The sequence below is a fragment of the Bos indicus genome, chromosome 14 (assembly GCF_029378745.1).
Source record: "Bos indicus isolate NIAB-ARS_2022 breed Sahiwal x Tharparkar chromosome 14, NIAB-ARS_B.indTharparkar_mat_pri_1.0, whole genome shotgun sequence".
In the NCBI taxonomy this organism is placed as follows: Eukaryota; Metazoa; Chordata; class Mammalia; order Artiodactyla; family Bovidae; genus Bos; species Bos indicus.
The window spans coordinates 52,359,047-52,371,939 of record NC_091773.1 but is presented as its reverse complement, the minus strand read 5'-3'; the positions used below and the strand labels follow the sequence as shown (position 1 = coordinate 52,371,939).

Below are 12,893 nucleotides of genomic sequence, written 5' to 3'. Positions count from 1 at the left end.
TTATGAAGACTTTATTCAGTTTTTTATGATTTCTTACAATTTTTTTTCTATTAATTAGGACACTGTTTTGCATATGTTGGTTCTTTGAACACTCTAAATGGACAAATGAATGTTTTCAATAATATTTAAAGATTAATGAGCTAGTTTATGCCTTTCCATAAGTCTCTTTATCAATCTGCTTTTATAATTGTCTTGAGGGAATTTTCATAATATATATGAAATGAAAGGAAGACAGCTACTTATTCATTATCTTCCATTGTATGGTATTAATATTTTATATCACTATGTACATAAAGAAACTAAAAGTTACAGAGAAATGATATAAATAATTACTGAGAAAAGTGAGGCAGAAATAATGATTGATTCCTGATATTTAGAAAGCAATATTTAAAAATCCACTGTAAGGCTAAAGAGATTTATTATCTTTTGTCTTCCTTCAATTATTAAACTGAATTGGAGCAATGTAATTTCTGATTTATGCATATTGTATGACTAATTTTGGCCTAGACATAAAGGAACATTTCTCTCAGCTCATAATCTTTTAGGATAATTAATATATTCACATTTTATAAGGCTATAAACTCAACATATAGTGTGGTCATAAGGAAGAGCATTATCTATTTTCTCTTATGAGAGTAGAAAAGTATATAAAGATCTTTTTGTCCCATTAACCATAGCTCTATGCTAGGTGCAAAAGAGGAGAGACATTAAGTGCAAATGATTTCTTCTCCTTTGCTTGCTGATTGTCAAAAATATACTTTAACAGGTTAAGAAATTCCACATTATAAAAAAGATATAGAATTTGAATTAGGAAATTAGCTTATCAGTCAAAACAAAAAGGAAAAAACTTTTCTATCATGCACATTGAAGTATGGAATCAGAAAATATTTTCAAATCCTGCTCCTATGGTACTACTTATTAGGCTGTGTCCCTTTTAAAGAAAACTGTTTTACCTCTCTAAGACTCAGTTTATTCATCTGTAAATTCTGAGAGTAACTTCTCCATAGGTTTGCTGTAAGAAGTTAATTAAATATGTGTTTATTGCTAAATTATTCAGAATGAAACCTGGCAAATGGGAAGTGTTAAATCATACTAGAAACTGGTTATTTAGTTGAAAGAGAAGAAAGTTGAGGAGTCATTTATAGCTTTCCAGTGTTTAAAATTACTTTCTGTATGTGGTTTTCAACAAATAAAAGAAAAATAAAAGAACAGTTCCCATTCCATTTACTGTATAAGGAAGAATTAGATTTTTTGTTGTAAGAAAAATACTCTGTGAAATATGCAAGATATATTTGTTTGAGGGAGTGGTGATATCAAGTTCCTATAGAAACTTAGATCCTACATTTTTGTTTATGATAGGCCCAATTTGTACCACTCTGTTTTATTTTTTTAATTTATGATAATCCTAATTTGCACATTTCCCAAGCACAAATATTAATTATGTTCTCATTTGAATGGTAAAAGATTTAAAGCAGTTTTGTCCTATATGCAGTATGTGTTATATAAATGCATATCACCAAACTTTATCTTTACTCCTTCCTCAGTAGAAATGAGTGTAACTTCCATATCATTTCAATTAAAATCTGTTTAAAATACATTATTCTAATTAAGTATGAACTAACATTACATTAATCTCTGTTAAAATATGGTAAAATATGTTTTTAAATGTTAAAAATAAAAACTACTTAAAATTTCTTTTCAGGTATGGCAGGATGTGTTATTAAAAATAGATTTTATATATTTATAAATGTACATGCTATATTGTTTATATATACACGCATATCTTCTCTATCACAAAGTAGGGAATTGAGATTATTAAAATAAAAACAAAATTTTACTTATCTTTTATTTAAAAAAAACCTTCCTCTCATTTTCCAAATCTCATGCTAATAAAACTTTAATGAGGAAGAACTCATTAGAATTATTTCTTAACCTGAGATTAAGCTTTACTATTCTTCTTTTAGTTTTACAATATGTAATTAAAAAACTTAATTTCCAGACATGCTCTTAGAACAGAGAAGAAAGCAACTTCACTACAGTCTACATTTTCAACATCCATGGAATTCTACAGGATCCAAAAGTCATTGTAATGATCCTGAAATATGATAAGATTCTAAACTATTGATATTTTTATTGTTTAGAAAATGTTTTAACTGCTTCAAATAACTTAGCAGAGCTAAGTTTATAAAGCTTGCATTTTGTTTATCAATATAAACTGTATATGTGTGTTGTGTGCTCAGTCCTCAGTCATATCTGATTTAACCCCATGGACTGTAGTCTGCCAGGCATATCTGTCCATGGGATTTTAAAGGTGGGAAGAGGGGACTGGGTTGCCATTTCCTTCTCCAGACGGTCTTCTTGACTCAGGGTTCAAACCCACATCTCTTATGTCTCCTGAATTGGCAGACGGTTCTTGACCACTAGTGCCACCTCAGAGGCCCTGGATATAACATTACAAAAATAGTTTCAAATAATGAGATTTGACTAATCCTATTGCCATCTACCCATTTAAAGTTTTTCCACTTATATCTGTGAAAGACTGGGAAAATTTCTTATTTTATATTTTTATAACATATATATAACTTAAATGGGGCTTCTCTGGTGGCTCTGTGGAAAAGAGATGCAGGTTCGATCCCTGAGAAAATCCCAGGGAAAATCCCCTGGAGGAGAGCATGGCAACCCACTCCAGTGTTATTGCTTGGAGAGCTTCCTGGACAGAGGAGCCTGGTGGGATATGGTCCATGAGATCTCAAAGAGTCAGTATAACTTAAGTGACTAAGCATGCATGCATGTAACTAACAGAGAAAAGGAAACAAAAAATGTATTAATGTGTATTTTCTAATTTCTTTGCTGATAAAAAATATGCAGAAAAATCAATCTCTGTGATCTTTAAAAGATAAGTAAATTCCTTATATGTTGGCATAGACATCTTTGCATAAATTTTAAAAATGAAAAGTGTTTATTTTAAAGGATGGTGATGTCTAATAATGCCATATTAATAGCATTCCAATTCTGTGTTATTGGAAATATGTATGTATATTTTCATTGATTACATCACACCTCAATTGCATCAAATAGCCACTGTAATTTCCATATTTAGATACATCATAACAAATAAAGTATTAAATATTGACAGATGTAAGATAACTAATTTTGATATACAATATGTACAACATGAAACATACAAATTTATAAACTTACCAATACAGGTAGGTAAGGAATCATTCCATTGGGCCAAAGAATTCGGCACTGTATCACACCTAATTGCAATGGATCCATGGAGAATATATCCTGGGTTACATTCAAAAAGAACCAATGAACCAACTGCAAATTCATTGCCAATCCTTCTTCCAAACCTTGGTTCAGGTACAGAACTGCATTGTGTGGAACTTGTTCTAGGAACAGCTGCGTACAAATAATTGTGGATTTTAATTTCATGTTTGGTAGAGAAATATAGGTTTCAAAATGTGACTATACAAACAGATTTCAGAGAAATCTTCACTAACTCGAACTTTAGGTAACAATTTGAACATATTTATAAAAGTTTAAAATTTCATACATGATGAAATGAATAAATTCAAAATGAATAAATATTGCTATTGTCATTAAGATTTTTTCTTTAAAAACATTTTTATTTTGGATTCTTTAAACAATATCAGTTACTTTCTGTTTTTTGTTTTACCATACTTTTATAAATATAACAATGTAGCATGAGCAAAGATATTTCAATTTAAGGAATGGTAACAGATACATTTTTTTTTTCTTTTTAAATTGGAATGCCAAGCATACAAAAAGCAGATGTCAGGTTATGTAAAGCAATGCCAATTTTTTAACACTATTTGCTCCCTAAAAACACAGATTTTAAAAAAGCAAAAACACTTGATTAATTTCACAACATATTCATAAACTTAGTTGTTCAAAACATGTTTGCTATTGATGAAGACAATATGTTCAGGCTAAGCAGAATAGAAGTCAGACAGATTAACAACAATAGAAACTTTAATAACCATACAATATCAAATTTGAAATTCCTTTTAGGTATGTTCTTCAATTGTGACTTTTTTAAAGACAGAATGATAACAGGATGTTTTTTCTTTTTAAAACACATACAGATGGGATTAAGGAGTTTGACAATAGTCCAAAAAATGATAAGATGAATTCCAAATAGATTCCTCTTATGTCACTTGAGTGAAAATAATTTCATTTGTTAGAGTGCCTTTTAAAAATCATAATACCACGCATTGTTACAGAGGGACTATTATTAAGAATGAAACAGTGTAATATTATAGCCAATATTATAATTAGAATAAGAGGGTTTAATAAGAATATCAAATCACAAGTGTTTATAAATTTATTTGGAATAAAGTTCAAGATACATTTGAGAATAACTACATTGATCATATATAATTCAAATAAAATATTCAGAAGATAGCTCTTAATTTAGTTTTATATAATGTGGAAGTTTGTCTATTATAAGTGACAGAAAAACTGTGTAAACTAATTTTGAATTGTGCAAAAATATTTAATAATCATGAAGAAAGTTTGAATTCTCCTAAGAGAATGAGAAACTACAATTTTAGAATGGAGTAATGATTTCCTTGGCATGTCTAAGTACATCAACACAAAAAGTTTTTACATTCTTAGAGTGCTAGACTATAAGGAAATAGAATATGTAGAGTGAAGCATTGTCAAAAAAAAAGATGTTTTAAAAACAGTATGTTAAAAACAAGGAAAAGCATGAAATTTGCTTGAGAATGATGATGGAAGCAACAGATTTTTTTTTTTACTTTGGTAAAAGTAATAATGCTTTAATAATGGGGAAGGGGAAAATGCAAAACAATTTTTTTTTTAAAGCACACAACTTTTATCTGTCCTTTATGGTTATGAGGCTCTCATCATTCAACAATTCTGAACATAGCATGGAAACTGATTACATTCCTTAGTGTGTTTCTATGCTACAGGGTCACTTACCTTGATAAACAAAGTGAAATCCCTTAGCTGTTATTGGTCCAACTGAAGTAAATCGAATTGTGATCTGATTACCTGAACTCAGTGGAAGTGATTCTCCTACTCAACAAAACAAACACTAAGATATCATAAATAATTTCATTCAGTAAACCTAACAAATTATACTAATTTACACTGTCATTTGAAAACATCAATCTATGCTCTATTAAATTACTTTAATATATTCTACCACTGACAATATATTATTTTGGGATCAGCTTCAATTGCAACCTTTTCTTTTTTTTTTACTGGAAGGCTTTTATTACATTTTGATAATATTGCCTCATTTTGTAAAGAATCTTTAAATATTACATCAAACACCATGGACAAAGTGACTAAATACTATATTTACTTGATTACAATCCCAGAAAATGGTTATATTTTTATCAAGAGTCTGAATTACTGTTGCGTTTCTATTCTTTTTTAAAAAAGTAATGACTTTATGTTCAGTTTACTTTATTTCTAATATGGATGATATAAATCTCAACTTTCACTACATTACCAATCAAAGTCAGTCTTTTATCAATAACTGATGCATGGCAGTTCTAGTAAAGGATACCTGAATGGGATCCTGAGAGGGAAGATAACAGAGAAGATTGCTGAGTTGGCCCATCATACACCTCAACAACATCGTGGAGTGATGTCTGGAAAAATACAAACTGGCCAAACACCACTGATCAACAGGAACCAGGAGAAGCAAACAAATCACCAATCATCCAAAAATGAAAACAAAAAACAAACAAACAAAAAAAAATAGAAAGAGGAGGAGAGAGAGAACAAAGTATTACAATATAATAGTCATCTTTTTTTTTCTATCTTTAAAAGAGGATGTGTGCCAATTGGTTGATATGCCTAACACATGTACTTCAGGTCATAAAAGTAATGAACATGACCTAAATGCAATAAAATTTTAAGAAGATTGCTTTTAAAGTAAATTAAATGGGCATAACTTTTAATTTAGCTCAGAAATCATAAGGTTGGTAATTAATAATGTATAATAACTACTTTTTAATTTTTCCATTGGTAGTTTGATTGTTTTCACTTTGCGACTCTCTTCTCTTTTTCTAATTTTTTTTTCCTCTTTTAGATGAGATAGACAAAGTTTTAGTTTAGGGGATTCAGTTTAGATTGCTTTTAAAATGCTATTCCATTATAAGTAATAGTGTTTAGAAAAATATAGCAAGATACTTCTAAGGTACAGTGTTTAATCCACATTCTAAATTGAAAATGATCCCTAAAAAATTATTGTTCTTCTTCTGCCAAAATAAGGACATATTATTTATCATTTCTTGGCAATTAAGATATTTTAATTAAGATATACAATTTTACAAAATTATTGCTTGTTTGTGGTAAGTACAGATCTGACACACTTACCAATAGTTTTATATATGCCTCCTTTTTACTTCATTTTGTACTTTTCCTTTAATAATATATTAACTTTACATGCTGAAAATAATTAAACTATAACTTAAAAGAAGGAACCTGTTACAGAGTAGAAATCAACTAGTGTTTTGTGTCTTAAAAAAGGGAAATAGGTAATAAAATTCATACTTAAAACATTTCATGGATAGAAAAATTGAGGGGTCTAAAAAGAGTATGATTTTTTTAACATTTAATAATGTAAAAGCAAGGCAGCTTTTATAAATTCAAAATCATATATTGTAATTAAACTTACATTGAACAAATATTTATAAAGTTCTTCATATTTTACCCCTTAAATCGAGGTTATGGTTACCCTACAGTGGTCATATGAATGCAGGCTTATTCATTTGAAACATACTGAGTTTTGCATATGAACCCACACACACGATACTGTAAACAAAGCCACATGTCTTTATTTTTGGCTTACTAAAATAAGCTGGTGATCTCAGTCCAGTTCTTTGTGGGGTAAAATAAAATAAGCACAGATTGAGTGTTGTTACTTAGGATAATTCCTGAACTGTAGAGGGCTGAATTTCATAAGCGATCCTCCTTAAAACACTATCTCAATGTCATGGAAACAAATTTATGTTTCTATCAAATCACATACGTGTAGCCAATTATTTTAATGGTTTACAACTCTTATGAAAAAATTTCAGTTCAGATATTTTAAAAAAATCCGTATTTGGGTCTACCAAATCCAAAGCTATTTCAAAAATACTCCTAAAAATATTAAGAAAGTTTTTGTTTTGTTTTTGCATTTGTTTAGATTGATGTTTGGATGATCTGATTTCAAATATATCTTGAAAAGTTTCTGTTAAAATGCAGATGTTGCCACTGTCTTTCCAAGTGCCCCTCCACCCCCTAACCCATCAAAATCAAGGTAGTCTAATCATCAGAACTTTGCTAAGTCAAGTAGGTTGTGCAACAAGACTCTTGGCAGATAACATTCTTTCTCTGTATGTTTATGGGGAGTCATTAGGGGAAAATGTCAAAATGCAACATTCTTTATCTCTGTCTCCAAAATAACTCTGTCTTCCTAAATATCTCAAATAATCCATGGCCATGCTACCCTGAACAGATCTGATCTCATCTAAATATCTCAAATAATCCAAATTTCCAAGCAAACCACTGTATTTACAAATAACATATAAAACAACTAACATACACAGTGATCCAAGATCTTTTTCTAAGGAAAAAGGGAAAAAAATACTCCCTCTTTTTTCCTCCTTGTAAGCTTCTTATTCTCAATTATTACTTCTTTACAGTAGACTATAATTTTGTGTCACCTATAAATTGAGTATGTTGAGACTATGGCTTTTAATGACATAGTCAGTAATATGACATATTTATATCATATTAAGTAAAGAAAACTACTCTTTTGAGAGATATTAGTCTGTAGTTAATGTAATTCTCTGATGAGATTGGGTAGGAGATGAGAGAGTTGAGTGTTGAATCTTTATTAAGCAATCAGTAAGCTACTTCTCTTGAACTGCAACCTTACTCTGCAGTAATATGGTCAATAGAATCTTAAAAACAGTTTTTATCAGGCAAAAACTTTGAGAGGGTACTGAATCATTATATGAAAGTGAATTTTAAGGTACATGTTGGATAAGTGTTTTGTATATGAAGACTCAAGAGCAGTTGCATAGTGATCTGATTTCCTACATAGTCTCAGGTTAACTATTGGCTTACTAAACTGAGGCATTACAATTGTGAACCAAATCTCCCTTTCTCGGTCAAAAGTATCAAGAATTAAATGGCTTCCCCTCTGTTTGCCTACTTATTCAGCCTCTAAATATCTAAATTTACTTAGTTTTCATATGTTCAGATAGCAGTAGGTCTTTTGACTCTAAAATGTTCTGAATAGCCAGCTGTACTCTTTGCAACAGCTTCCCTGGTGGGTCAGATAGTAAAGAATCTGCTGGCAATGCGGGAGACCTGGGTTTGATCCTTGGGTTGCAAAGATCCCTTGGGGAAGGAAATGGCAACCCACTTCAGTATTCTTGCCTGGAGAATCCCAAGGACAGAGCAGCCTGGTGGGCTACAGTCTATAGGATGGCAAAGAGTTGGACAAGACTGAGAAACTAACACTTTCACTTTCTTCCTTTACCCTTTGCGTATTTCAGACTAAACTAGGAAGGAAAATGTGAAAGATTTTAAGGTGGACCAAAAGGTAACTGGATGTTGTGTTTTGGTTAACAAGACATTTTCTAGCACATCATTATGTGTTACCTGTGTTTATGGGGGCTGTTGTGTAATGCAAGTTCAGTTCAGTCAGTCAGTCCTGTCCAACTCTTTGCGACCCCATGAATCGCAGCACGCCAGGCCTCCCTGTCCATCACCAACTCCCGGAGTTTACCCAAACTCATGTCCATCGAGTCGGTGATGCCATCCAGCCATCTCATCCTGTGTCCTTCCCTTCTCCTCCTGTCCCCAATCCCTCCCAGCATCAGGGTCTTTTCCAATGAGTCAACTCTTCGCATGAGGTGGCCAAAGTACTCGAGTTTCAGCCTCAGCATCAGTCCTTCCAAAGAACACCCAGGACTGATCATCTTTAATGGACCGGTTGGATCTCCTTGCAGTCCAAGGGACTCTCAAGAGTCTTCTCCAACACCACAGTTCAAAAGCATCAATTCTTCAGAGCTCAGCTTTCTTCACAGTCCAACTCTCACATTCATGCATGACCACTGGAAAAACCATAGCTTTGAAAAGATGGACCTTTGTTGGCAAAGTAATGTCTCTGCTTTTTAATATGCTATCTAGGTTGGTCATAACTTTCCTTCCAAGGAGTAAGCGTCTTTTAATTTCATGGCTGCAATCACCATCTGCAGTGATTTTGGAGCCCCAAAAAAGCAAAGTCTGACACTGTTTCCGCTGTTTACCCATCTATTTCCCATGAAGTAATGGGACCAGATGCCATGATTTTAGTTTTCTGAATGTTGAGCTTTAAGCCAACTTTTTTACTCTCCTCTTTCACTTTCATCAAGAGGCTTTTTAGTTCCTCTTCACTTTCTGCCATATTTAATCCATTATTATCCAATGGACAGAGCAATTTTGCAAGTTTGTAAATTCATTCCAGTATTCTATTAATGTCTCTCTATCAATTCATCAATCTATTTTGCTATTTGAATTCTTTCTTGAACTGTTGTAACATTTTACTAGGTCCCTCATTAATTAATGACTTAAATACAAAATTTAACATGTTTATTTTAGGTTTGTATAGTAGTCATGACTGTGCTGTTAAAAAGTCTACAAGCAATAAATGCTGGAAAGGGTGTGAAGAAAAGGGAACCCTCTTACACTGTTGGTGGGAATGCAAACTAGTACAGCCACTATGGAGAACAGTGTGGAGATTCCTTAAAAAACTGGAAATAGAACTGCCTTATGACCCAGCAATCCCACTGCTGGGCATACACAACAAGGAAACTAGAATTGAAAGAGACATATGTACCCCAATGTTCATCGCAGCACTGTTTATAATAGCCAGGACATGGAAGCAACCTAGATGTCCATCAGCAGATGAATGGATAAGAAAGCTGTGGTACATATACACAAAGGAGTATTATTCAGCCATTAAAAAGAATACATTTGAATCAGTTCTAATGAGGTGGATGAAACTGGAGCTGATTATACAGAGTGAAGTAAGCCAGAAAGAAAAACACCAATACAGTATACTAACGCATATATATGGAATTTAGAAAGATGATAACGATAACCCTGTATGTGAGGCAGCAAAAGAGACACTGATGTATAGAACAGCCTTTTGGACTCTGTGGGAGAGGGCGAGGGTGGGATGATTTGGGAGAATGTCATTAAAACATGTATAATATCATATAAGAAATGAATCAGCAGTCCAGGTTTGATGCAGGATACAGGATGCTTGGGGTTGGTGCACTGGGATGACCCAGAGGGATGGTATGGGGAGAGAGTTGGGGGGGGGTACAGGATTGGGAACACGTGTATACCCATGGCGGATTCATGTTGATATATGGCAAAACCAATACAATATTGTAAAGTAATTAGCCTCCAATTAAAATAAATAAATTAAAAAAAGAAATATTTTTTAACACTGGTCTAGAATCTCATACCTCAACCTGATAGCTAGACGACCACTTTCCCCCTCTAAGGATACAATTAACCCCAAAAGTCTGGGCTGACTATGCGTTCTGGAATGATTAGCAACTCTCTTCTTTTTTTTAGTTTCTGACAGAGAAACAGAATTCTTTGCATCTCAGCTCCAGGCTCTTCTTTCTCTATCTCTGGGGAGTTAATGTAGATATCAAAAGCATTTTGCTCTCAAGCTATTAGAGTAGGTTATAAACACTAAGCACTTTCTTAAAGGAAACACCATTTTAAAGGAATTTTCCTTCTTTATGCATAATAAATGATAAAAAATATCTTTTACTCTTTTGTTAAAAATCCATTTTTATAATATTATATATATTACTGCAAGTTAGATATAGGAAGACAAGGAAGCTTAGTAAGGCAGAAATAAACATGTAAAAATAGCTACAAAGAAGCCAATGCAAATAACCTATTATTACACCTGAAACTATTTCTGAGCCTCTTAATTTCCATATATTTTAATCCTAGAATACAGTTTATTAATTCGACTAATATTTATGATGTACCAGGAACTAAGTGCTGGGGTTAAAGAGAGATAGATGCAAAAAGGGTCCCTCCTTTCAGGCCTCATTAATTATATTTGTGATCATTTAGGTGGCTCCTTATCTTTAATCGATGTATGATAAGGTGTTAAATTAGCCAATTAAATTAACTATAAAGGAGAAGGCAATAGCACCCTACTCCAGCACTCTTGCTTGGAAAATCCCATGGACGGAGGAGCCTGGTTGGCCCGCAGTCCATGGGGTCGCTAAGAGTTGGACAAGACTCAGCGACTTCACTTTCACTTCTCAGTTTCATGCATTGGAGAAGGAAATGGCAACCCACTCCAGTGTTCTTGCCTGGAGAATCCCAGGAACGGGGGAGCCTCGTGGGCTGCCGTCTATGGGGTCACATAGAGTTGGACCAGGCCTGACTCTCCTGTCCCAAGTCTGCAGGGACCCTGCGTTCGGAGTCTGAAATCAGAGGAACCCTGAGGTTCCTGTCTCAACTGGAGATGAGGCCCTCTTCCAATGCACCAAACCCAGTGGAGTCCCGAGAGGCCCCTCCCACCTCCAGTTTCCCTGACTTCTCAGAGCCACCATGAGAAGCCCCCTGACGTCACCTGCACAAGTCGAGGGAACCCAGGGTTTCCTGCCTCAAACCGAGAAAGACCTCGAGAGACCTTCTTCAACACGTCTTGAGGCCAGATTCCCCTACTATGACTCAAGAGCAATGACGCGCTCCCCCTCGCCACTAGCATGAAGACCCGACTTCCCTGGCGCCCCACGAGAGGCTCACTGACCTCGCCGTCGTACCTCGTGAGAAACCGCACACTGGGGCCGCCGCTGGAGAAAAACCCCGAGACTCCCCCATCATCGCGAGATGAGGGCCTTCTTCTCCTGCATGGCCTAGAGACCAATCTCGCAACCTCTCTCCAAACGCCTCAGGAGGCTTGACTCCCTTTAGTCCACTCAGTGAGCTCCAAGAGATACCCGTCGCGACTCCGGAGCAGAGCGGGGTTCTTTGCTTCCACTCGAGATGAATGCCTGTCTCCCTGGGTGCGTCTGGAATGCAACCCCGAGATCCCTGTCGACCCTGGAGAGGAACATTGGCTTCTGGACACAAGCCTAGATGAGGTCTGTTTGCCCTGCAGTCACTCGAGAGCAATCCCCAGCTTTCCTTCGCAACTCGAATGGAAGATTGGACTTCCCTGGGCCAACACAAGAGGCATCCTGAATTCCCCGTCGTAACTCGAGAAAAACCACATGGTTCCCCCGTCATGGCAAGATGAAGCCCTTTCCCGCTACAGCGTCTCAGGAGAAGTCCCACGTTAAGAATTGGAGGTCCAAACGGTACTTGGCACCCTTGATGCGACCCACAAAGTTCCCTGACATACCGGTCTCCCTCAAGAGGAACACCGAGGTTTTCCGGCACCACTTCCTCTCAGCCCCTTCTATCCTCCTGATCTCGACAGGAGGGTCGACTCCCCTGCTTTGTCTGGAAGGGGTTGCCGACCTTCCGGTCGCACCTCAGGATGAGGCCGGTCTCACGACGAAATTCCAGACGTGGCTTCGTGGGTGGTTCCACATTCTAAACCAACAAAGTTACTTTGGGTATGTCTTCCCACACAGATCATTCATATACTAATCATTTAATCTATTCTTCAAAGCAAGTCCACTACTAGCAACTTATAATGGGCAACATTTGAACCAGAATCCCAGACTGCATTTTAAAGAAATCCATAATTTGGATTTTTAAAAATCACTTAAATAGTCCATTTAAATGACTTAAATAGAGGAAACCTCTAACTTAGATGATGTTGGTTAGGATTCTTACCTCAACTTCAAAATTTTGTCCAA

The 12,893-nt window shown here is 34.9% G+C and overlaps 1 protein-coding gene across 7 annotated transcripts in view; it reads right to left on the bottom strand.

Moving 5' to 3' along the window:
• The window catches only part of CSMD3 (CUB and Sushi multiple domains 3), a 1,461,887-nt gene that overhangs the window by 197,094 nt on the left and 1,251,900 nt on the right, over positions 1–12,893 (bottom strand). For 5 of the 7 annotated variants that reach the window (XM_070802767.1, XM_070802766.1, XM_070802772.1 and 2 more), the window contains 3 exons: positions 5,567–5,680; positions 4,972–5,067; positions 3,202–3,405 (listed from right to left, as the gene is read on the bottom strand). In XM_070802767.1, coding sequence (XP_070658868.1) covers positions 3,202–3,405; positions 4,972–5,067; positions 5,567–5,680 — 414 coding nt within the window. The remainder of the gene's footprint in view (positions 1–3,201; positions 3,406–4,971; positions 5,068–5,566; positions 5,681–12,893) is intronic. The other 2 variants (XM_070802768.1, XM_070802771.1) reach the window with 1 other exon arrangement.